The sequence below is a fragment of the Sprattus sprattus genome (genome assembly GCF_963457725.1).
Source record: "Sprattus sprattus genome assembly, chromosome: 2".
In the NCBI taxonomy this organism is placed as follows: domain Eukaryota; kingdom Metazoa; phylum Chordata; class Actinopteri; order Clupeiformes; family Clupeidae; genus Sprattus; species Sprattus sprattus.
Genome location: NC_137921.1, coordinates 11,182,534 through 11,208,529, shown reverse-complemented (window position 1 = coordinate 11,208,529; position 25,996 = coordinate 11,182,534). Strand labels below are relative to the sequence as shown.

The 25,996-nt window shown below is 44.2% G+C and overlaps 1 protein-coding gene across 3 annotated transcripts; it reads left to right on the top strand.

Moving 5' to 3' along the window:
• The first annotated feature begins 5,598 nt into the window (after positions 1 to 5,598).
• On the top strand, positions 5,599 to 25,889 carry rbms2b (RNA binding motif, single stranded interacting protein 2b). Of its 3 annotated transcripts, none has more exons than XM_080831895.1 (14): positions 5,599 to 5,719; positions 12,424 to 12,608; positions 17,171 to 17,229; positions 17,744 to 17,835; positions 20,857 to 21,014; positions 21,563 to 21,642; positions 21,755 to 21,864; positions 22,160 to 22,206; positions 22,328 to 22,421; positions 22,763 to 22,813; positions 23,157 to 23,264; positions 23,923 to 24,003; positions 24,091 to 24,178; positions 24,412 to 25,889. In XM_080831895.1, the coding sequence occupies exons 1-13, from the start codon at positions 5,648 to 5,650 to the stop codon at positions 24,169 to 24,171; spliced, it is 1,218 nt and encodes a 405-aa protein (XP_080688021.1). In that variant the 5' UTR covers positions 5,599 to 5,647; the 3' UTR covers positions 24,172 to 24,178; positions 24,412 to 25,889. The 3 variants fall into 3 exon arrangements, with proteins under 3 accessions (XP_080688021.1, XP_080688020.1, XP_080688019.1); XM_080831894.1 differs by having other exon boundaries at positions 5,624 to 5,719; positions 20,863 to 21,014; XM_080831893.1 differs by having other exon boundaries at positions 5,624 to 5,719; positions 23,923 to 24,178.
• Positions 25,890 to 25,996: the final 107 nt, after the last annotated feature.

Sequence of the window (25,996 nt, the reverse complement as noted above, 5' to 3'; positions counted from 1 at the left end):
TCATCTCTCTTTGATATGTGTTTACTTGGACTGTGTCAGGCTGTGTCAGGTACTGCAATGGAAACAATGATGAACCTTTACATATATTTAAAGAGTGTTGATAGTACACAAGTCCACAACTTAATAGTAGTGCAATGCTAATTACAGAGCTGAATCTGCTATATCGCCGTCTTTAGGAATATCTTGAACTATTGTTAATGTGCGTACTAGTGTCTTGACTTACACAAACAAACACAAACAAAACTAAATTCAATCTGTTTTTATTTTGCTCGTCACTGAGGTGCTGAAGACATCAACAAACAGTTTTCACTACAAAAACTATCCATCCCTTAAAAGCCATTTTTCAAATTGTGTGCGTTATCAACACACTACTGACAACCATTGCAGTCCGTTGCCATAGCCTTGGGTGAGAAAGGAAGTTCGAGGGGTACATTTGGAGCGCAGAGACAGTGAATCTGTCCATATCCTTTTAGAGAGATATCAGAGGCTGTCTCTTGCCGATGCTAATGGGAAGGAATGACAGAAATAGACCATGGTCTTTAGACAGACATAGTCTGTCTGGGTCCATTCTCAGACGTCCAGCCTGACTAAACAGTTGCAGAGGGAGCTGAAAGAGACTGGCACACTGCATCCCGGTTCACCATGGGTTTTATGGTATCTAAAGTGTTTGTGATGGAGGGTCTTATCGGCTACTCTGACAGCCTCAGGATGAGTATTCTTCCCACACTAAAAAGTTTGCTAAATCCCTTATTCAAAATGTAATCCAAAAAGTGGACTTATCCTCTGTCTGGGGAAATCATATTTCCATGAGCGTACTTTGGGTGTGTGCAGTACAACTTCAGATGAGGATTGTGTGAGCAAAATGGTATTTTGTCATTACCTTGTCATACAGGGAGAAATCACATTGTTAGGGAGATTGTTCATCCAAAGATGCAAAAAAGGGCACTGAAGGAATTTCTGGAAAAGTCTGAGGCAGACAGAGCCAGCTGGGGCTGAGCACTGGTCTCCAGAGGGGGAATCATGGACCAAATCAGGAACGCCCTGCTCTGCTGGCCAACAGTCTGGATGGCCAATGAAGCATTCATCACTTGGAGCAGTATCTAATCGCTTCCTGTATCTGGTCTTTTCAGAGGATTGGAACACGTAATCCCTTTTTTGTCTTTGACAGGTGCTTACAAATTAATCAGTTTTACTCTTCTGTATGCGTGCACACACACACACACACACACAAATACACACACACACACACACACACACACCACACACACACACACACACACACACACACACACACACACACACACACACACACACACACACACACACACTCGTACACAAATACATACACGTGCATTCACACAAAACTTTCACTCTGCTTGCATCTCATTCACAGATTCGGGAGGCAGTCAGTGATGCATATGTACATATTTTTCAGCCCAATTAGCCTCAGAGGCACTTGGCTTTTGCAACTGAGTGAGGTCATTTTATGTAGGCCTACTGCATTGTATCTTCCTCTACTAGTAATCTATCTATTTACAGGACAGCTAACCCCTGGATTTTCCATGTTTTCCCTCTCTCTCTATGCATACATGCATTTATCTTCATGGCACAGTTACACCAGGCAAATAAAAGATTACTAATGAAACAATATCCTCCAATCCTGCAGATGGCACTATAAACTTAATCTTTTTTTGTTGCACAGATTTGCTGATTGTTTTTAAAAATCACTGCATTTTACTGTCTGTCTCTGAAAATGCTGACTAATGTTGACCTGACTTATTACATGCAAAAAAGAAACATAAATGTCCTATTTATGCCATGTCCACATTGCTATATCATGGACGACTTATGACAGTATGCAAGTAATTATGCCTTGAAGAGATGGTTGAGGACAAGAGAGCAAGAACTCTAGTGCTGAGAGGAGGAGCTGTATGTGTTGGATGGATAGGCCCTAAAAGCCTACTACTAGAAAAACGGTATGATTTCAAATATAATGACTATGTTCTTCCTTAGCAGAACAGTTATATTAACTGCTTCCTCAGCCTTTTTTGCACTGAGATTATTTCAGGATTTGAAGGCAAACATTTCACTCTTCACCCTGAGACACTAAAAATATACATCAAACAGAGCCCTTCAGACAGCTCATCTCTGTGTTCACTAGTATCTTCATACTTCTTCAATGGGACATTTCTAGAGCAGGTTGTTTGGATTTAGCGCACAGTGCATGAGTCTATCAGAAATGTTTCTCGACATGTTGTACACATTGAAATGTGTTGCATTAGGGATGGATCCATCCTGCCAGACAGTCTCGCCCTGGGGATGCCAAGAGGAGGACACAAATGGCCCAAGGGGCTGCATTAATATTGCTTTTGCTCAGAGAATGTTTTTGGGGAAAACAGATCGATGGAATTATTGCAATGTGGACAATCCTTGGGGAATGAAGCTGAAGTGGCTGGTTGTTCGTACGCCCAAAAATGCATCACTTCGTTTGTCATGTCCTTAGCAGGACCCCCTTCCTGGGTTTGCAATAAAGCTCCTTGTATGCCATGTGATAAATCAGAGATTTCCAGCTTTATGCCTCACATGTAATGGCAGTTATGCATGCTCAACAATGCACGACCCAGCAAGGTTGCTGTGACATTGTGCCTTTCTGGTGCATTGTTTTTGTTTTTTTTTGTTCGGTTTTTTTTCCTTGGGGAGTGGATGTGCTGTTTTAGTGACAAAGGACATTCTGTTGCCCCTCGTTAGAGACTGTGATATAACCAAGACTAATCCTCTCATTTGAATCAATCAGAGGAAAAATGAAAACACTGATGGTCTGCTTCTGATGTGATTATTGCAGAGAAACTGCTATTTAACTGCTAGTTATTTCTCTTGTATCAAGCAGGTGAATCTAGTAACTTTTCAGATACGAGCCTTAGGTTTTATAAAACACTTAGGCTGAATTATTATTTCCGCCCTTCATATCGCTCTATATGTACTTACAAACCTAAAATGTAGTTATTATTTATCTAAGTAGGTTATCTTCACAGTTACCTCATGTTGTTATCAGTAAAAGTAACGAACAGATGCACACTTGGACACATAGTCAGCCTGTGAGATTAGGGAAATTGTGCCGCATCATTGCATCGAGGAATGGCTGGTGTGTTGTGTGGGGGCTGGTTTGAGGCACTGCCAGCGTAAACAGTCCCAGACCACATGTTCTCTCAGGGCAGAGTGCCTGGCCACCCTCCAAGCACATCTGCACACAATCCCCCAGCCTGAGCCACCCAGTGGAGGGGACCCGGCAGGCACAGTGTGGAGGGTGTGGGTGTGAATGACGGCACCAGCAAAGCCCTATCTATTTTCCCAGACTCCACCAACCTGTTCCCTCCGCGCTGCAGGCAGTCACAAACAAGTCAATCACAAGACCGAGAGGCACTGATTTATGGGATAAAGCAGTTTGATGAAAGACAAGCGTACAGGCACTAAAACCAAAGCTATTCACCTTTAGACACGACAAAAGAACTTTATGCTGAGGCACCAACACTGTAACTAAAATAACACAACTCAATCTAACGGAGCAGAAGGCTGTAATGAATTGGCTCAGTCAAATGTTGCCCCGGTGTTGTGGTGGGAAAAGACTGACTGGTTCTCACAGGGATTGTAATATTTCCTTTGGTGGGCGAGGGCCTAGGCTGAGAACATATGGTCCTGCTGGATTGCATCACTTCACTGGAACCGAGTACTGTATGCTGGGCCAACATTACCCAGCCAACCCTCGGCCTTGAAATTAGATGGATTGTTGCATAAATCACGTCTGTGAGTCCCTAACCCTTGCTCATCATCTGTCAGAGCTCTCGGCCTGTGTTTGCTTTTGCACGCAGACTGCCTGGCCGGTCTGATGGAACCCATCTTGCTTATAAACCCAGCATTTTGCTGCCTTATATAAAAAAAGGTGGCTTCACAAGAAAAATGTTTGACAGACTAAACTGATTTACTGATTTCTTGTACCTTTCTGTGTTTCCTGTCAGTGTCTGCATATCTGTCTGCCTATTTATAGACTGCCTTTTGCATCGTCCTGCAGACAGTTTTTTGGAACGTGCATCTGAGCTACAGGTAGTGAGGTTAGGTGAGCTGCACTGTGTGCTTTTGGAGAGAGATAATTACTGAAGCATGCTATGCTGACAACACCTGAGGAATTCCCGGCATGCACAAACAACAAGAGTGTTCACAGCCACCCAGTGTGATCTACACCCAACCCCCTCCTCTCCCTGACTCCCCCACCCCCTCTGGCTACTTGTAAGGGATTCCAAGTTTTCTTCTAGACCCTTGGATCCCCTTCATACAGATACAGCATGTGCCAATTCCTTCCTTTTACATACATGCTTTCGTCAATTGCAAGTGTATTAACCATTTTTGCTATACTAGCTGTTTAGGCACATAAATGGATAAGGTAATGTTTTACACAGGGAAACACAATCGCAAATATTATACCCAGTATTTATGTAATATCTCTGTTTCTTAGTGTATCCTCTTGTGAATTTACATACCTTTTCAACTCCATCCACCCCCACACACACTGAAAGTAAGCCCGGTCTGAAAATTGCTTTCTGAAGCACTTGTTTCAAAACATTATCTAGTGCTGCCTTAATACTTATGGTATATCCAATTATGATCTCTAGGGTGTCCATTATGATGAAGAGTTTATCGACTGCATGTGCTTCATGCTCCAAAAGCAGCCTCATGGAGGACACATTTAATTACACACATTTGCAGAAATGATCTAAATGTAAAAACAATTAAAAAGAATCTGGGCATATTGTCTCTCATAAATAATTGTATTCTTGCGTGTTTCAATGTGAATGACGGGTTGATTAAACTGTAACATGCATATGGTGCTTTCGGGATTCTTATAGCTGTTGTTTACTATCTGTTTTCTTATTTATCTTTATTTATCATGTATTATATAAATTCATTGACACTGATCTTTCCCTTCAGAACAAAAGCTTAATTGTGAGAGGATTGTGATGTACCATTTCTGTCACTTGGGGACATACCACCAAGGAATTACAAGCTCTGAAGAGTGGGACCATGGGTTCAAGTTGCCCAGCAACAAGAATGCTTAAATCACAAACATAGTTGCTTCTGTGTGTGATTAACAGAAGTAAAAGCTTAATTTTTGTAGTCACTCCTGGCCCCACTGACTAAAGAGGCAGGGGGATATGTCAACTGTCAAACACTTCACCTCACTTGGGAATAGGTTTGATTACGTCAAAGCAGAAGCTCAACAATGAAAAAAAATCAAATAAGGCAAAATGCAGATTCACTTTTACAGTAGACTTGACTGTCTCTGCATGCAGAGCCTGCGGTAACAGATTCACGAAAGTCTCAAATGATAAATTATCTTAACGCGTAACATTCGTTTCTATCACATAAGGTCAAAATGTATGTAAAACACTGACAAAAATTAAATGCATGTTGAGGTAGGCTATGTTTTCCAAATGTCGTGAATATACACCGTAGCCTATACTGCCAACGCGCACAACGACAACAGGGACGAGAGCGCAACTCAAACCACTTCCCCAGATTCCAAGCTGAATTTCCCTAGCTGACGTCAGCTGACTGTCTTGGCTGTACTAGCCGCTCCGGACATAGTGCTGTAAAAATGCTGCTCTCTGTGCCGCCAAGGACAGGAATCAACCCATATAACGACTATACCAGCAGAACCAGTAAAAAGGTAAAGCGATACCGCTACGTATTTTGTTTGTCCGTTTTGAACCGCTATTTCGGTTTATTCCCGTACATGTTGAAGCTGTATGATTGTATGACTATAAGCTGCAGTGTCCTTGAAAGTGGAGAGCGTAGAAAAATCAACTGTATCTCTATGGCTTTCGGTTGCTGGTAACTCTGTGAAGAGTGCGCGGAAATGTTATGAACATCATTGTGCGTATTTCGCGTCTTTCAGATGGTGGTTTAAAGCTTGTGATTTTCCCTCTCCGTTGCTACAGAGAAAGTCAGTGTAAAAGGATTAAACTTGCGACGCTAATTGTGTGTGGATTATTGCAAGCGCTAGTTGGCTGATTTCAATTTGACATATGAAAAAGGTTTCTTCTTTCTTATCAGATACGTCCAGTAGGCAGTTTCATTACTGTTCTCCAAAAATGTTCTCACCTTTTCGGAAAAAAAACGTCAACATAAGAACTTTAACGAAGTTTTTTACGCCTAGCCATTTGCCCCACCCCTTAAAAATCTTACTACGATGACGGGAAACCGTGGCTTGCCAACATAATGCAACGGAAAGGTTTAATAAAGTCAGATTACAAGAACCACGATGGTCTAAACATGATATATATGCTCAAACGTGAGGACGCTTTCATACATTGGAAATGTCGTAGATCAATGTTTCCTATCCATTTGAAAGGTTAAATAACTATTGACCCTCTGCTATTTAAGTATGCATATGTAGGCCATCTATTCGGAAATCGGCCTAATTCAATAAAAGTAGAGAATCAGATTTGGAAGCAGTTTGTTTGTTGTTGACATTTTAAAGAAAATGTTCCATTCCTTGGTTGTTTACATATATACTACTTTGCTACAACAAAAAGTTCGAAACCCTAGGATCTTGTTATTGGTTTAAACCATGTTAACAATTTATCAACAGGCAATGTATCACTGAAATTGGCATACACCTCTGAAACACATTGGTCCTGGATAAGGTGGATGCAATGGTGATGAAGGATTAATCAATACAATCCTAAAAAAAATGTTTTTTTTTACTACGTTATTACAGGCATAGAATAATATGAGTGTTTTTAAAAAACATTTCCTATGTTTAGTTTGAAATTGCATGATGCACTATAACTGTTCAGAGAGATGTGACAACCCAGATGAAACATCCATTCAAAATATCAACAGAGGCTGATCCTTGATATTTATTGCTGGCTCCACCTGTGCTCAGCGCATGAATCATTGTAAAATGTACACAGTGGGAAATCCTTTGGGTGAAAAGAAATTTTTCTTACATCTTTGTCCTAGATCATGTGCAATGTGTATGGTGCGTTACAGTTATTGCAGCTGTGTCCAGCTTCCCTTCAGATCCAAAATATTTCCTTCAGAGCCAAAATATCTCACTTCATTTAAGTACATAGATGTATTGTCAATGGTCCCAATATCTTCTCTTCAAATTACCCTCAGCCTCTCATGCATGTAGCTGAATTTCACCTATGCGATCAACAGGAAAGCATCACTATACAAGTCTGCCAGAAATTTGCATGGTAGTTAAAACAGTGAGAACTTGTGGTGTCCATTTTCATTCAGGCTCCATCTGAAGCTTTAAGCTCCCAGCACACACTTAGAAGGTACAATGGCATGTCAGAATGATTGACAGTGATGCCAGTGAGTCCTGTAATGGAAGCATTCTGATTGGTTAGTTACATTCGGGCCGGTAAGACTTTCCATTTTCTTATTACGGAGCATGAGGCAAACACAGAGGCTGGGTTTTTTTGCTTCCCGCAGAGGATCTAGTTGATTGATAGCTGTAAACACGGTTTCATCAAACACTACAAAAAGCGCTCGTAATAGCCTAGCTTTAATATCCAGACACAGTTTACAGGAAGAGGCTGTGGGCTAAGTCAACCAGAGGGTGTAAATCTTTCTGTCTGTGGGCTATTTGCAGGACCATATTCCCACCTCTGAGCTTGTTGTTTCTGGCCATTCAAAGGCCGTGAATGACCCCGGAGGCAGGATAAATTGACCATCAAAATTCAGTGTCACTTCAGGGCAGCAGTCATAACGGGGCTGAAGCACAACGCAACTAAATCGTCAATGAATGCCTGCAACCGAAGTGATGCAATATCTATTGGTTTATATGGAAATGGGAACCTCCTTTAAAGACTCTACAGAAAGCGTAATTTTCATTCAGACAAGGTGTAGGTTCGAAGGGAGGTTTGAAGGGACGCAGTAGCCCGCTGAAGTTGCACCCATACTCTCTCTATATTTTTACATAATTTATACATCAACATAGCACTTACAAAGAATTTATCATGAAATAAAAATACAAATAAAACAACAAAGAAAGAGAGAAAGGAGGAAAGAGAGAACATGAACTTCCCATGGCAGATAAATGCAAGTCTACACCCAAACTTCCATCCGCTGTTAATCATTTGCATTTTTTTGCAGCAATGAATGTACATTTATGACCCTACCGGACAAAGCAGTGCCCATTTTGTTGCATTAGAGGCAAGATGCGGAATTAAAATTAGCTTGAGCGCAAAGGGTTAAAGCAGGCACTGGCAATGGCGCGTCAACAAAATGCAACCCTCAGTCAATTTGGTTATATGGCCTCGCATTCTAGGAAAATTGTATTAAACACTGAAGGCATATATCGTATGCCTGAGTTCCATGGCGGTTAAAAAAGAAGTAAACCTTGTTTCCAGAGCTGATGATGTCTGTGAGACCAAGTTTGATCTGGTAATTACTTTGCCAAATTCCACAGGCATTCAGTGCAATTTGGCATCAGAATTCCAGAACTGAAGGTTGCCTTGAGCATGTCAGCATTCTACACCGGCAAATTACAAACACCCCACACTGACTCCTTGAATTACTTCACTCCCTCTCTCACAGTTGGCAAGGATTCAGATTTCCCAGATTAATGACCTGGAATTCCTGGAATACGGGACTCAAACAATGTGCTCATTAGGGGAAAAAAGCAAGGGGGTGTGAGTTTCTGCAAACCTTTTTTAATCAAGGAAACTTACCTTATGACACTGGGAAAACTTGAAGGCACACAAAGGAAATCTTATAAAGCGTGACTAGACTAAATCCTGATGCTTTTTTTCTCTTTCAAGGAAGAGGGTGTAGGGCAGAGGAGGATTAAAACCTTTTTCTCCCTTTCCTCTGCTTTCGATTAAGAACCCTCCCCTCCCCCATATTTAAACTCTCTGTTTTTATCCAGCACTAGTCCAGGGTGTACATTCCTGTGATCAAGATTGTTGATTGATGTTTGGGTAAAAAAAGTTTCTTTGTCATTTATTACTTACTCTTAGGTCTACTTGAAATAGAATGCTGTGTGAGAACATTCCAGTTGATGAAAACTCTGTTGATAGTTATTGTTTAAACACATGATTGATGGTTGTAAAGATCTATCTATCTATTTATATCTATCTATATATCTATCTATCTATCCATCTATCTATCTGTCTATCTATCTACCCACACATATTAGCACAGGCACACTGTCCTCTTGTCTCTGTTTCTGATGTATCCAATGTGACCACAGGATTGACCCCCCCCTCCATGTTGTCAGACTTAGTGTATCTAAGCTGGATACTAGCAGCGTTAACTAAGACTGCATCTGGAGGCCTAGCACTCACACTGCCATACATTCCCAGTTCTATAGAAGCAAACGGGTCTAACCGAGAATCCCAACCGGATGAACCCACCATGGGGATATATTTATTTATTTATTTAACACAACTCAGCAGGAACTGAGCCTCAACAGTCTGATCAGGAAGTCAGCGATAGCGGATGACGTGCCCGAAGATGCTCTATGTTTTTTTTTGGTGCTATTGATTTGTTGACCCAGCTTTGTGCTGCGGTCGGTCGGTCATAGAGAGCGTGACCGGGCTCGGCGTGTAATGGCGCCCAAATAGGAACCAGACGAGCTTGCAGGAATGCAAAGCGCACAGTCCGCATCCAGAAATACCGGCACTCACTCCTGCGGGGACGCTGACATGAATCTTTGTTAGTGTTGTCCAGGACCGTGAGGAATGCGTCCACTTCGAACTCTGTGCTCTCACGGGCAGAGGGGTTGAAGAAGTGCAAGCGGCCGCCGCCACCGCTGCATGAGAAACCCGAGAGAACCAGCAGGGCAGGCAGAAAAATCGGACGCCTTTGTGTTGACCATCATTTTATGGCACAACACGAAAATGATATCTCAAAAGCAGAGCGGCGTGTTGCCCCGACGCTGCATCTGTGAAAAATAAAGAGAGGAATGTGATCATGTTCAACAGCGAGAGGAGGAAGAACGCTGCGCTGGTCAGGGATCTGAAGTCAGAGAATCAATCACAGTGTTTTAGAGCTACAGCTAAACTGTGCCGAGAGATTCCTCTTCACAACATACTTGGCGTAACTCATTTGTTATTTCTTGGACCCAGCGTGCCCCCGTATATCACGGTGCAACAGCACCCAGGGCGTTGAGCATTAGGGCATTGGGGCGGATGCAGTCAGCGTGGATGGGATCTGCAGGCCTTGATTTTTTCCCCAAAGCAAGCCAAGCACAGCAGCTTTAATGAGACAGTGCCATCTGACTGGTGAGCACATGAGAAGGATTAGCGCCTTCTGCTAACAAGCTCAGGCCCCAATTAGACAGTCCTTGGGCTCCTGAGGAGATACTCGTCTCCAGGAGCACTGCTGCAGGTGCTTTGCTCGCTGTGGGAGTAGGGAAAACAGAGGCCACACGGTGACTCAGCAAAACAAACAGAACACATTTTCTTGAACGCGTCCATCAGTCTAGAAAGGGAGAGACAAAGAGGGATTACTTGGTAATGTCGAGTCTAGAATGTATTATGATGTTACGACGTAGACGTGACAACACTGATTCAGATCTGCTCCTGGAAAGCTTGGCGACTAGAGATAGTCATGAATGAAGATGTTTGAAGCCAGATTGATTGATGGGATGTTGCAGTGAAAGCAGCCTGAAGACAAACGATTGCTGCTTTGCTACAGAAGTGATGGCAGTGACTAACTCTCCTCTCCCCGTCCAGCTCCCCTCCACTCTCTCAATCTGCTCAACAGTTGCCCTGTTGTAGTGTCCATCCCCCCCCCCCCCCCCCCCTCTCAAGCACATCCCATCTCTTTCCACTTTGCCCCCTTCTCCTTTCTGCCATAAAAATCTGTAGGGAATAGAGCTATGCAGTTAAAAAAAAGTGAAATCAAGAAAGTGTTAGTAATATCTCATAGCCAAGTACAATTGCCCATTATAAGTCCCTTCCATAACAAAACTGGAAAAATGTGTCACAGAGGCCCGGCAGTGACCTTGTAGCACCCATCAAATTGGCCCACTGACTGGCACTGTGGTTTGATTTCATGGGCTTCTCTTATGAAAAACTTCATCCCTCCCTGCTCCTCAGACTGATGAGGAGTTAATTAGAAAACCAAGCTGACCCTTTGGAGAGAGAGAGAGAGAGAGAGAGAGAGAGAGAGAGAGAGAGAGAGATAGAGAGAGAGAGAGAAAAGACACACAAACAGAGTGAGAGACAGACAGAGAGAGAGAGCGACAGACACAGAGAGAGAGACCGACAGACAGACCGACAGAGAGAGAGAGAGAGAGACCGACAGACAGACCGACAGAGAGAGAGAGAGAGAGAGACAGAGTGGGAGACCGAGAGAGAGAGAGAGCGTGCGAGATAGAGAGAGAGAGAGATAGACAGAGTGGGAGACCGACAGAGAGAGAGAGAGAGAGAGAGAGAGAGAGAGAGCTGCTGAAGCACAAGGGCCTCATCAGTGCCGCAGATGTGGACAATTAAAAGGGTTTTCATTAAAAGTCAGAGTGATTTTTCATTTCTTGACAGAAGGGGTGCGTTCATTTTGGCTGCTGTCTCAGAATGAATGCTGCTTGTCCTATCTGGATTGAAATGACTTTCATTCAAATCTGTGTGGGTTGGTTAGACATAGGCTAGACTTCCCTCAGCCTTAAGATTAAAAACAAATTCTAAAAACATTTAGTCAGGCCTGGCCATGAGAGAAGACTGTGGGCAATAAAGGCTGTTTTGCATCATAATATCACATTTCATTTAATACCTGGTGCTGTAAGAGTACATCATTAATTGTATGTTTAATTATTCAATATTACCTTGACACATTTACCCTTGCTGGCTTTTTCTCAAGCAATGCAAGACAAGAACAAACAAATACATGTATTTAGTAACTTACCATGCAACCTTAGGGAAAGTAATGCTCCAGGAAGAGGTCAGTAGTTGTACAAACCATCTTTTCAGTGTTCATTTATTCTCTGGGATGATGTCATTTATATGTATTTATCTGACATGTGCATCCTCTGGGACAGTGGGTGGAAGTGAGTGTGTGGATTTTGGATTCTTAAAGGCGCACTTTAGCCAGATTTTCTGTGAAAAGAAATGCTGATGACGATGAGCAAGTCAGTTGTTGATGACGGACAAGTTCCTTTTGTTTTCAGCGCAGCGTGTCTCATGTTGTTCTGCTGCACTTCAGGCAGATGCTTACAGCAGTGTGACATTTCAGGAAAGAGCAGTTATTTGTTATTCTATATAAACACAACTGATCGTATCTTATTTGGTCAAAATGTGTTGGCTAAATTGGAACAACTGAAATATATGTATAGCACAAGCAAATACTGTTGCAATGGTCTGAAATTCCCAAAGATTGCACCTTCAAGTGTTTCACTTCTTTGTTTTTTCTTTGCAGCCGACGTATGTGTCCTCCAATCAACAGATGGCGCCACCCAGTCCCAGCACCACCGCCACCACCACCAGCAGTAGCAGCAGTAATGGGTGCAGCAGCTTCGCTGACCAGCTGAGCAAAACCAACCTCTACATCCGCGGCCTTCACCCTGGGACAACAGACCAGGATCTTGTCAAACTCTGTCAACCGTGAGTCTCATTTAGCTTAGACGCATCACTTGTTGCTAGAAGGGATAAGCAGCTCAAGTCATACCAGCACTGAAGGATATTATAGAGTAGGAGGAAGGAACCTCAGGTGACCTTACCATTGCTTGATGGTAAAAACACTTGTGCTGCTGTATGAACAGCTTGCCTGAAACAATCCTGTAAACGCATCCTGTACAAAAAGCGTGGGCTGTTGTTGTTGAAGGCTGTCTTGTGTGGTTACAACTTGTTCTAGACCTCCAGCAGATGGTATAACACTGCATTTATGCACAGTGTGTGTCATCCATTGGTAGCTTTCAAGTAAGAGACTGCAGGCAATTGCTATACAGAGGGATGGTCTCGCAGACAGCTTCTTGGCTTTTCACAGGCCAGACTTTTACAGTAATGTCTAAGCATGACAATCACCCTGGCAGATTTGGCAGTGAATATAAAATAGCCATGTTCACTTCCAAAGAGAAGTTAAAACAGATGGGTAACCTTCCCACTGCTAAACCTTGGGATACAGTTGTGACTTTATATGGATGCAGAATTACTATAAGAAATCACTATTTCAGTGGGGGTTGAAAACATGAAACTAATCCTTGACCTATCAGGATGAGTCTGAGCTCACATGTGCTGCCACGAACTACACGCACAACCAATGAGGTCATTCAGGCAGGCATTATAATTCTGTCGGATTTCATCATTGGTTCCCTTTGTTTGTGTTTGCAGACATTTCACCAATAGTAAGACTGTAGCTTCTTTTACTCTTGAGTGAGATTATTAAAATTAGTTTCTGAAGAAAGACCAGAATGCTTTACACACTCAGCAACTGTCAGAATTTTCACACAAAAACAGATGACATTGTTTTTGCTGCTCATTCAGGTTATTTGCCCTCCCATAACACTCGCAGAGCGTTAAAGGCATATTGACAGCAACACCAAAATATTCCTCCAGAGGAATTTTTTCGTAAGAGTTAACATTTTCAATTAAAGCAAAAACATTTGCCACATTTTAAGGTATGTTTTTATGGGCAACTAGTTTTGGTATAATCTTGAATTCATTTTGATGGTATTTGGTCATGTGAAGGACAGATAAACACACCTGCCATTCCCATTTGCTGCCCTGGCGGTGTAGTTCCGTGGTCAGTTTCAGTTAAAAGGTAGCTAGTTTTTTCAACATCGTCTTTCATTTTGGTGGTATATGGCCGTGTGAAGCAGAGATAAACATACACAGTGTTCCCAGTATCTGCCAGACCATTCACTGTGTGGTTTTGTGCTCCAGGTCAAAGAACTGTGTGAAAATCTATTTTTAGCTATTGCTAATTGCTAAATCTGTTGCCAAATGTGTCACCAAAAGAAGTGATTAATCTTCGTTGGCTAAGTTTATCCATGCTGACTGTGTTGTTGGGATGCCCAAGGTTTCCAAGATGTCTTGGCTGTTAGCTAATTAGCTCACTAGCTTTAGACAATTGCCCTGCAATGACCGTCTTGCACTGCTTCCCAGTACTCTCTAATCTTTGAAGCTAACAATGGAACATAGACTAGGCTCCAAGTGGAACATAGACTCAGCTCCAAGTGGAACATAGACTTGGCTCCAAGTAGTTTCAATCTAAAAGAGAGAGGTGCAAAAAAGAGAGGGAAAGGGCAAAAAGAGGTGGAGAATGAAAAAGGGGCCTTCTCTTTCACAGCTGTCTGGAAGGCATGGCTCACATGAGGCAGCCCAGCCCTACAGGAAACTACAATCCCAAGGGGAAAGGGAAAGACAAACAAAGGCAACGGGATGGAGAGTGGGCGGGAAATGGAGACGTAGGCAAGCCATTACATCAGGTGCCTCATACATCGAGACGTTGTGGCGTTACTTACCAAGGCAATTACAACTAGTTTTATTGCACAACAGAGCACCAATCAGGCCAAATGGGGTGATTGTGTATGGTGTTTCTAAAAACACATACGTGCTAAAAACCAGGATGGCCAGATGTGAGAAAGTTGAGATGTTTATTTTATAAGACACCAGGTATTTTTACAGTCTAGTAGTATGAATCATGAGTAAAAACCCAACACTGAAAACACGCTTGTCAGATGGCTGTGGTACTCCTAACCCGCCCCCTCCCTCCCTCCCTCCCTCCCCTCCCCTCCCCTTCTCTCTCTGCCGCCCACCACTGTGACTGCCAGTTACTCCACACAGGCACAAAGGTCAGGGTATTTCCACGTTCTGCCCCCCCCGGCCTCTCCCTGGGTGGTTGGTTGACCATGACACTTTGTTCACACACGGCTGCCTCTATCCTGGCCCCCTAGTGCAGCGAACAGAAAGGCTGCACATCACCACCAGCTAACATATCTCTGAGCAAAATGCACTGGACCAAGCCTATATTTACCACAGACTAGTCATGCTACAAGGCTATTGTTCTCTATATTGCTGGGCCTCATAAAGGGATTAATTCATTTATTTACACAGTATTAGGTTATAAGGTTGGTATGTAATGAAATGACGTCTTTCAGTGTTAAATGTGCATATAGTGGATGTTTGTCCTTAAACATGACCATCGTTCAGATTTAAAACTAGCTCCTTATCATGCTTTCATTGCACGGATTAGTGTACATTCTTACAGACAAGAGTGTAACAATGAGGGTTCATTAATAATGGCAGCATTTAGGTTTACTCCTAGAAAGTGAGTTTAGTCCCAGAACTCCTGTATAGACTTCCAAACAGAAGGATTAATCATCTGCGTCTATTCTTCCAATTTCAACTTTGCCGTTCGCCTTCCCACACACACCTAATTGCACATTTTCTCATTTGTGTCTGATGAATAACATCCAATTCAATATAGCGGTTCTTGTCAGGTCATTAAGTTCTATTAATTTCTTGTTATAATTCAAGAATTTAATCAAGGACTGGAGAGCGGCGTGTTTTGAATGTGTGCTCTGTGGCTGTTGCACTGAGGGGAATGATTAGAGGGCAACACAGAGAAATAGCTATGGAGAGGGCGTTCCTGGGACTTTGGCATCGCAGTGGAGGAGCTGCTTGGCAGTTGTTTGCATTTGTTTGTCTGGTGCAATACTCTCTGTTGTCTGGGTCGGTCATAGACACCTCTCACCTATTATTACAATCAGTGGGTCTTGCACGTGAGAACACACACACGCAACACACACACACACACACACACTCGTGCACACACGCACACACGCGCGCACACACACACACACACACACACACTCACACACACACACACACACACACACACACACACACACGTGCACACGCGCACACACACACACACACATACACACACACACACACACACACACACACACACACACACACACACACACACACACACACTTGTGCACACGCGCACACACACACACACACATACACACACACACACACACACACACACACACACACACAAACACAAACATGCATGCACACCAAGTGTTTCAGTGCACTTTTCGGTAACACGCCAAAGATTCAGTGAAAATAACTAGGGCCCCCGAGGTACCTGTGAGGCTGCCTCTGCTCTGCAGCGTATTAGCATAGCATTCAAGCCAGCTCATGTTGTGTTTATGGTAGCGGCCAGTGTTGATGGGGGAGAGATGGGGGCAGTAGGACCCAGAGGAACCCTGTTAGAAAAAAAAAGATCTGGCTGTTAGCAGTGTGGCTCCCAGCCAACACTGCACAGGGCAGGAGAGGAGAATGATACATTGTAAATGCATGCAGAGAGTGTGTGTGCATGAGAGAGAGAGGGAGAGAAAGAGAGAGAGAGAGAGAGAGAGAGAGAGAGGGAGAGTAGGCACTATAGATCTCAAGCACAGATCCATATAGTGTGGATGATTCATTGCATGCCTAAAAATATTCACCCTGGCATATTAATGCGTCTCTCATCATTGCACTGCACCCCATTCAGATGTGAGTGCGGCTGGAAAACACAGAGGAACATCTGTGATTTCAAATACACTTTACCCTAGCGTGACCTTATCTCAGTGACCCCTTTATGACGTCTAACAGATACTAACAGTGCAGGAGGTTGTGGTTTCACTAGGGGTTTCACTAGGATTTTTTTTCTTGTCATGTGTTATCATCAGAGTGTTCAGTGTATGTGTGTTTGTGTGTGTGTGTGTGTGTGTGTGTGTGTGTTTGGGGTGGGGTGATGGTGATGGTGGTAGAGAGTGGCCCAGATAGCTCTACCAGTAATATCTACGTAGTCATCAATGATGTGTTCTAGATAGCGTGACAGTTAGTCATGAAACAGTACTCTTGCTATTACCTCACTTTGATTCACAGGGATTACTTCACAAAATCACTCTAAGGGAATTAGCAGTTAGAGGAGCGGTTAATCTTGCATAGTGATATGTACTCTCTTTCAGGAAACAAGCCTTTTACTATACGCTGTGTAACTGTTACATTAACTTGAACTTACACTATATAGAACAGTTGCCGTATTAGCCATATATAAAACATTTGTAGAAAGTATATATGCTTTTATTAATGTATCAGAAAGAATTGTAAAATTGTATACAAATTGGAGAAATTCAATATATATATATTTTTTTTTGTATTTTTTGAAGGTATGGCAAGATTGTGTCAACAAAGGCCATTATGGACAAGACCACCAACAAGTGTAAAGGTGAGAGTCCTTCATGTGGTTTGGAGCTCTTGGTGCAGGTAGCCTCTGCATCCTGCCGCCTCATCCTTTCCCTCCCACACCGACACACCCGGGGACAGAACTGTGTTTATCTCCGGCAGGTTTGTACTGTATGTGATGTAACCGCTGGCCCTTGCGTAACTCCACATCTGTCGAACAGCATGGCTTCTTGTTGCCGTTAATTTGCTCCCCTGAACAGCCCCAGTCTCATGTGTGTTGTCTCTGGGGTCCGCACACACGCACCACTTTGTTCTCTAGGTTCCTCAAAAAAAGCTCCCGCCTTATGTTACAGTGTAGGGGAGTGAGTTGTGGCCGTGCACCAAGCCCTAGCTAAGCCGTGGGTCTGTGTGCAGGTTATTCACAGTGCCATCTATGTGTGTGTGTGTGTCTGACTGTGTGCAGGTTATTCACAGTGCCATCTCTGTGTGTGTGTCTGACTGTGTGCAGGTTATTCACAGTGCCATCTATGTCTGTGTGTGTGTCTGACCGTGTGCAGGTTATGGCTTTGTGGATTTTGACAGTCCAGCAGCGGCACAGAAAGGAGTGACTGCACTCAAAGCTAGTGGGGTCCAGGCTCAGATGGCCAAGGTAAGAGGAGGTCATCCGCATGTGTGTGCGTACACACACAAACACATACGCACACACACACATGCACTCACACACACACGCACACACACACACACACACACACACGCACACACACACACACACACACGTATCTGGTGTGCACACCTGGTCGTTTAATGGTATTGCGTAACACTGGAAAAGACAGATGCCATTCTGTTGTAGTCATCCAGTGACACAACTTCAAAGGGACGATCTCTCTCTCTCTCTCTCTCTTTCTCTCTCTCTCTCTCTCTCACCCACACACACAAACACGAACACTCTCCCCCACAAATTCATACTTTATGGACCACCGGCCCAGCAGTCATTAACTTTGTTGTTGTGTGTTGTTGATGTTATTTGTCAACGGGATTCTTTTGTGTTGCCTGTAAAAGAGACGCCTGTCAGCCCCATTAAACTCATCCGTGTGCGAGTGAATGCCACCCGCTGCAGAGGCCTGCCCTCAGCAGACATAGGGGCAGCATGCGGGGGTGAGGGACAAGTGGCCCTCTGCTTTCTGCCGTGGGCCCCCCTCCACCACCAGGCCCTGGGTCTGCCCTGGCAGCAGCAGCAGCAGTCTCCCAGCACAAAGAGCCAGTCTGTCCTCCTCCCCTCCCTCCACACCTCCCTCCTCCTCGTCCTCGCTGCCCACCCACCCCCCCCCCCCCCGCTCCCGTCGCTGCCCTGGCTGAGTCACTGTCTGAGCAGCACTGAAGCAGCCCAGCCGCCTGGGCCCACCACAGAGCCAGTGGCCCGTTAGGCAAGCAGTCAAACCGCACTGGGCAACCACACCGCCCTGCCCCATCACTCATGCTAACTAAACAGGAGTTTATAGTCGCTGAAAGCTGCCGGGCCCGAGGAGCAGGGAAGGGAGGGAGGGAGGGAGGGTTCAGGGGCCGACTTGCTGCTTGCTCCTTCTGCTGTTGCCGGGGCCGGTCGGCCCGTCCTGGACTCGTGAACACGTCATGTCGCTCTCTTATTTTGGGAGCCGGGCTCATTGAGGCATTTACCAGCAGTGTCGCCTCTCCTAACTCCGCTCGAAATGAGTCAGTTTTCCAGAGAAGTGTTCCTTTTTTTTTCTTTTTTCGTTTTCTCGTCTCCACTCCTCCCCCTCTTCCCTCCATCTCAAGTGCGAGCAAGTCGTTGTGAGGGGAGTGATGAGATGTGTGAAAATCATCAACTTCACGGGCAGGTCACCACAGTAGGGCTCGTGCATAATTCATTAGATGGAGATGAGTTTGTAATACATTTACAGCTTTTTAATCTCATCTGCACACCGAAGTCATGAATATGCAAAGCAGAAGCGGGACGAATCACGGGGTTTGCTATCTCTCGGCTATCTCTGCCACCGCTTGCTAATTTGTTTATGCGAGTGACACACAGAAATGGCTCAAGTGCTCACTCAGACGATAAGCAACCGAATTGAATCAGTGTGTCTAATAATTGCAGGGCAAGAAGAGGATGAGCCATCTCCGTTTTAATTCCTATGTAAATCATGTTATCTTCCAGAAGGATTCCACTGTAGGGTAGCGCTGGTCTCGTCTCGGCGTGTGAAATTGAGGTCATGGAAAAGGGTGCAAAGTATTTTTTGTGATCTCCTGTATGTGTGTGTGTGGGCACAGGAGTGCATGTGTACGTGTGCATGAATGTATGTTTGTGAGCAGTTGGTGTATACACGCTATACTGTGCATGTGCTGTGATCTGAAAAGAAGCACTTATTACCAGCCCAATACAAACACTTAAAAAAATAATCTATAACTCAAGACAAAGTTTGAAAGCAATTCAACAACTTGACTTAACAACAACAGGAACATCTGTCTGAGTCTGACTGAGAACTTTTAGTTCAAATGCCAGTAGGCAAAGTTTAGAACGACGGCGCAAAGTGAAACTTCTTAAGCGGAAAAGCAAGGAAGCGATTAGGAGCAGGGCTTTATGGAAGCTGGGAGTGGTGTGCTGTTATCATGTCCTTTGGCGTAGGAGCCTCCTCGATCCTCATACACACACACAGCCTCACACAAAGGCCCTGTCTTCTCTCCGAGTCAAGGGGCTTGTGTAATCGTCGTTCCCCTCCACCCCCGGCTCCCACCACCATTTTTTGGGAGAAAGAGGACGGGGCTCCCCGGAGAGAGGGTTCAGGCTGAGTACAGCCAGCCTATCTCTCCCTACATCTCCAGTGCATTCCTCCTACCGCCCCCACCCCCACACCCTCTCCATCCGCAGTCAGTCTCTTGCCCTCTCTCCCTTTTTCTTTGGCTCAGCTGATCCCCCCCCCCCCCTCCCTTCCTCCTTTCCTAAAACTCTACTCTTATTTCAGTCTCCTCCCCCCTCTTCCTTGTTCTCTCCCCCGCTCCCTCCCTCCCTCCCTCTCTCTCTCTCTCTTCCTCCCTCCCTTCTCTCTTGTCCTGTCTGACTTTCTATCAACCTCATTCAAACCGCTCTGTTCCCGATGCCATCTCTGCACCACTGTTTTGACTGCAGCCCTTTCAATAGCTCATATTTCTGTCTGAGGACACCCACCGCTGCGCACCGGCCCCACATTCTATAGTTTGTACAGCTCCATATGGAGGGGGCTGACTGTAATTTTTTTCCAGACTGTGGAATGTTCTTCTTTTATGGCTTTCGTATCTCCAGACTCGAATAACTCAAGCAGCGTTTTCAGCTCAACACCCTGCGCCCTTGTCGCTGGAATTTTGCTTGCACTTTGTCAAACTGCAGATCTGGGAAAACATCTCACACTCAAGTTTATGGAAGCAAACGTTCAATTTTTAAAATGTCTAGCATACATCCTCAGGCAAGTACACCCTATAGCCCACGGAGGGAACAAATGTCCTGTTGGATTGACAGAGTGCCCTGACACACTATGAGTCGTCTGTCTCGTTCCTAATAGTATTTCCAACTCAAAAAATAGTATGCCTCACAATTTAAATCTTCCAATAGAGTGTAACTGTAGTTTCAAAAACAGGCTTCCACTCATGACAGCCTTCTAAAGGGTCTTTCCATCCTCAGCAACAGGAGCAGGATCCCACCAACCTGTACATCTCCAACCTGCCCATGTCTATGGATGAGCAGGAGCTGGAGAGCATGCTGAAGCCCTTCAGCCAGGTCATCTCCACCCGCATCCTCCGAGATGCCAGCGGTACCAGCCGTGGCGTCGGCTTTGCCAGGTAATTCGCAGAGCCCCCCTTTGGCCCCCTGGTGGCAGCCACAGCACACAACACCTGCACTGCATAGATCACAGAACAGCATGGTCATGCCTGCACACTTACCTCACACTACCTTCAACCAGGAGCGGAATGTGCATACACAGATATCAGATATCTTGAGATGATTACACATAATGTTCATGTCATTTCTGGAGTCAATGGTGTCTTTGTAGCGAAATACCTGATGTTATTACAAATTCTGATCTTGCACATCTAGTTGAAATTGGTATGCTATACAGAGCTTAGTAACAGCAGATAATTGATCCCCTTTAATGGTGACTGCTCTTTATTGAAACGAGTTGCCAGACCTCCTTCTTATTCACTTTTGAGAGTATATTTTATTTCCATACTCTGTTCCTATTAATGCATACATCTATTATCACAGACACAACGTAAAATGATCAGGACTTGGCGAGACGAAACTTTTTACGACACAAGCTGCCACGAAAATAATCAGTGTGCCATTACTGTGCCTCATTTTACTGTGCATTTTATGGTCTGCTTAATAGGATGGAGTCAACAGAGAAATGTGAGACCATCATTCAACATTTTAATGGCAAATATATAAAGACTCCTCCTGGCGTACCAGGTACATCATATTTCTTTTTTTCTGTTTTAATGCCTTTATGAGAGACCCCCCCCCCCCCCCCCTCTTATTGACATTCACATCGGCTCTCTGCTCCTTCCCCCACCATCCCCAGTGCCTACGGAGCCCCTGCTGTGTAAGTTCGCGGACGGAGGACAGAAGAAGCGACAGAGCCAGGGGAGGTACCAGCAGAATGGACGGCCCTGGACGAGGGAAGGGGAGACGGTGAGTTTGGGTTTGTCGCACCATGCAATAAAGTTTCAACCGACAGAATTGACCTTAAGAAAACAATAGAACTGAAGTTTGTCCCAGCATTTCGGTACCAGCACTGCGCGACCTTCGCTTGTGTGAATTGTTAAGCTCCTGATTACCATCTGATTGCAGGTGTGTACTGTGTTATTCACATGAGCAAGTCGTGACCTTTGTAAGAGGTCAGATGATGAAAATGTCACAGATCTAAATGAGCTAAGTGTCAGAGGTGAGAGTGTAAAGTAAACATTATGTTTTGTTCCTGTCACAGGGAGGAATGACGCTGACCTATGACCCCACCCCAGCCTTACAGAATGGGTATGTTTCACCTCGCAAGTGAAAGTTGTGTTTACTCTTCCATATGGCAGGCCTCCTGACCTTGTGGTGTATTTGGAGGGGGAGAGCGATGTAATGACATCTACCTTATATTGGGTTGTAGGTTCTACACATCTCCCTACAGCATGGCGCCCAACCGAATGATTGCTCAGACTTCCATCTCACCATACATGCATTCTCCTCTATCCACCTATCAGGTGACTGCAGCTTTTACTGGAGCTCAAGCCTCCAAAGACCTTTTCTCTCACAGGCACAGAGGTACTGTATGTTCTGTTTAGTATAACCTGGCTGGCAAACTATGTAACTTACCAGAGACCCTGGACCAAGTATTGCTCTGTAATTATTTAATATTCCCATTTTAGTCTTCCCATTTTGAGGTGAATGACCATTCAGTGTTTTAGTACGTGAAAATCATTATTATTAGTATTTAGTTGACACTCAAAACATTTTCTGTTCAGCACACACACTTTTTTGCTTGAAACAGGAAAAGCTTCAGACTGTTTTGTCATGTGTGTAACCGTTTCCCTCTCTGCTTCAGGTACACAGTCCATCCTGGATCCATCCTCAGTCATACCTCATGCAGCCCAATGTAAGCACTCAGCCATCTGCTAGAGAGTCACTGGGGGTCTGTTTGTGTCTAGTGAGACACAGAACGAGCAAGGGAAAGAGACAGAGAGAGGGAGCAGAGTGGGTTTGTCTGTGTGTGTGTGTGTGTGTGAGTGTGTGTGTGTGTGTGTGTGTGTAAGATATATACTGTATATATATATAGAGAGAGAGAGAGAGAAAGAGAGAGAGAGCAAAAGAGAAGTTACTATCTATCTGTGTGCCTGAGTGAGAGTGACAGGGACACAGATAGAACATATCTGTAAGTATTTGTCTGATCATTATCCATCTGTGTGTGTGTGTGTGTGTGTGTGTGTGTGTGTGTATAGGGACACCTGACACATACCATGGAGCACCCCATGTCCATCCAGCCTAACTCCATGATGGGCCCCCTCGCACAGCAGCTCAGCCACCTATCTATGGGCAGCGCCGGCACGGTGAGTCCGTCCTGCGAAGGAGGTGGCACAGCAGATACCTCAGCTCTGGCAGGCCAACGGTCTCATTGTTCATGAAGTAGTTGTGATGTTTTCTAACACAGGATATACAAGATAATACAGATTTAGGGATACCAACAGTTCCCTTTTCTTGTAATATTTGGCTATAAATTCATCTCACCCTCTGCCGCTAATTTTACCATGCTACCCTTTTTGGCTTGGTGAGCAGAGATAAGAATTGGGCTGTACCCCAACTGAGTGGAGTAGTAGTCTACTCCAGGAGGCGGATCAGACGTATCTGGCTGACATGAAAGAGGACACAGAGCTGAGTGTCATAATGCTCCTTTTAGTGGCCTTTGTTGCTTCCTATCAGCTCCATATAAGCCTGAAGCCCCAGGAGAGGCTGAGTAGAAGCAGCAGATACCTCCAGCTCACAGCAGAGCTGGCAGCAACACGCCGTCTGTTTCTCATCAGACACACCAGGCATATGTTATGTCTCCAGTCTGAGCGGAGGTTTTCGTGGTGAGAACGCTAATGAAATCCCATGTGCAGTCGGTCCAGTTTTGTAACCTGTTCCCTCTTGGATCTCTTCCTCCCTCCCTCCTTCCCTCCCTCTCTCCCTACCTCTCTCTCCCTCTCTCTCTCTCTCTCCCTCTTCCAGTATATGTCTGCCAACACAGCTATGCAAGGGACCTACATCCCCCAGTACACTCAAGTGCCTCCCTCCAGCGTCTCAGTAGAGGTGAGAAACGACGGAAAGAAACAGTGGGGAGAGTGTTGGGGAGCAGATGCTTATTCCTGGGGTAACACTTGCTTCTATCTCCCGCAGGAAAACAACGTTCCACAACAGCAGGTCGCCATAGAGACCCCGACAGAACACACCACCTACTCCTACCAGCACAGCAAATGAGGAGGAGGTGAGTCAGTCGCTGATACACTGTAGGGGAAACATTCTATGCTGTAATAATAGAGCTGTCTCCTTAGTTAGCAGGTGAGAAATGTTTGAAATGCGAATGTGTCAGACCTATAGAGGGGTATGCAAGTGTGTCTTGTCTCTCTCTCTCTCTCTCTCTCTCTCTCTCTCTCTCTCTCTCTCTCTCTCTCTCTCTCTGTGTTTGTACTTATGTGATATGACTTCTGTATTTTCCAGTGTGAATCCTGTGGAGGTCCACTGGGTCCTGGCGAGTGTTTCTCTCTGGGACAATGACATGGGCTACCTGAAGCTAAGTGCTGAAAGGCTCTCAACCCTACATGGACAAACACAGATGTTAAAGACAAGAACTGAGGGTTTTTTTTCTAAAAAAAGAAGACGAAAGACCAAAAAAAACAAAAAACAACCACAAAAACAAAACAAAAAAAACACCAAAAAGGAGAGACATTTTACAAACATCTTTTTTTGTACCCTCTGGGCAGCAGAATAGCCCTGTGCGGAGGACTGCTTGCACAGAGTGTCAAAACTGCTGCATTTATGAAGAGACTCGAAAGTTTAAGAAATGAACGAAACTGGCTAAGAAAATATCAAAGTCAACACAAGCATACACACTTACTATCAGACACACAATCAAGCATAGACAGGGACGGATGGAAACTGACCCCCAAACACACACTGACACGAAGGCAACACAAACATATAGAGAAAAGTAATTTTTCTGCACGTAACACAACAAATTCTTTTTTAGTCCAGAGTTAAATGAGAAAATTGAGGCTACAACACCATGTGTCGTTTTAGAAATTTAGTATGATTTATTTGTTCTTTCCTTTTTGAAGTGTCATTTTGAATTCTTAAGCTGTTAGCTACAGTGAAAGCATTTTTGTACAGGTCAAGAGGTCATCCAGCAATGAATATGTCCTTTTTTGCAATGATGTGGCTTTATTTTTTAACTAATTAAAAGGTTTTATGTGAAAAGATGAACAAACTGCTTAAAGCTACTTTGTTATGATGACATCAAAGCGGTGTTTTCTTAAAATTGTGAAGTTCTCAAAGAATTGTGAACATTAGTAATTCAATTTGTAGAATTGCATGGCAGTGATAGGCTACCATAGGTAAAAATTATATTTTGCTGGTCTGTAAAGTTTCAGCAGCACACATCACCAAATCAGAAGTTAAGAAACTTGTCTGAGGATTTTAGGCATTTTATATCATCTGACTGAAAAGATGATGTGGCAGAACAAAATAAAATTTCTGTTGGAAGCCAGAAAACTACATGTAATGCCTGCATATTCTCTGATGGTGCTTCTTTTTCTGGCGGGACAAGTCTGCCCCCTGTCTTTACCTCCATACTCTGAGAGTCCTTGTAATTTGATAAACACCCCTCCCATGCAACGTAGCTTTAAGCAGTTTTGATGGATGGCTTAGGAATAAACTGTCCAATACCTCACTTCTCAGTCGTTTTGTCCAGTTATCCCACCTTGACTCCAGCTGCCTTTGGTTAGACGATGAGGAAGAGAGGATCTCCTACAACCTGGCTTCTCCTGCCCTTAAGCTGCTGTTCCTCTAAGACATGGCTGAAATTTTCTTCCATTCATTCTGCAATCTGTGATATTTAAGTAAATTTAGTTCTGTCTTGTCTTTGTCTTCCATTACCAGAGACTTCTGTTCTATTTTCCATAAGGAACAGGATATCTGTTTTTTCCCCTCATTTGAAGTAGTAACTGTGTAAATGTTCAGTTCACTTAAAACAGTGGTCCCTGTATTGCATCTTTGTGTGTTTTGTTTAAGTATGGCATGCAGATTA

Excerpts from the sequence above, each read along its gene's own strand:
- rbms2b (XM_080831893.1), top strand. The coding sequence starts at position 5,648 with ATGCTGCTCTCTGTGCCGCCAAGGACAGGAATCAACCCATATAACGAC. Across the intron at positions 22,207-22,327 it reads ACCCCAGCCTTACAGAATGG|GTTCTACACATCTCCCTACA; the intron begins GTATGTTTCACC and ends ATTGGGTTGTAG. Across the intron at positions 22,422-22,762 it reads CTCCTCTATCCACCTATCAG|GTACACAGTCCATCCTGGAT; the intron begins GTGACTGCAGCT and ends TCTCTGCTTCAG.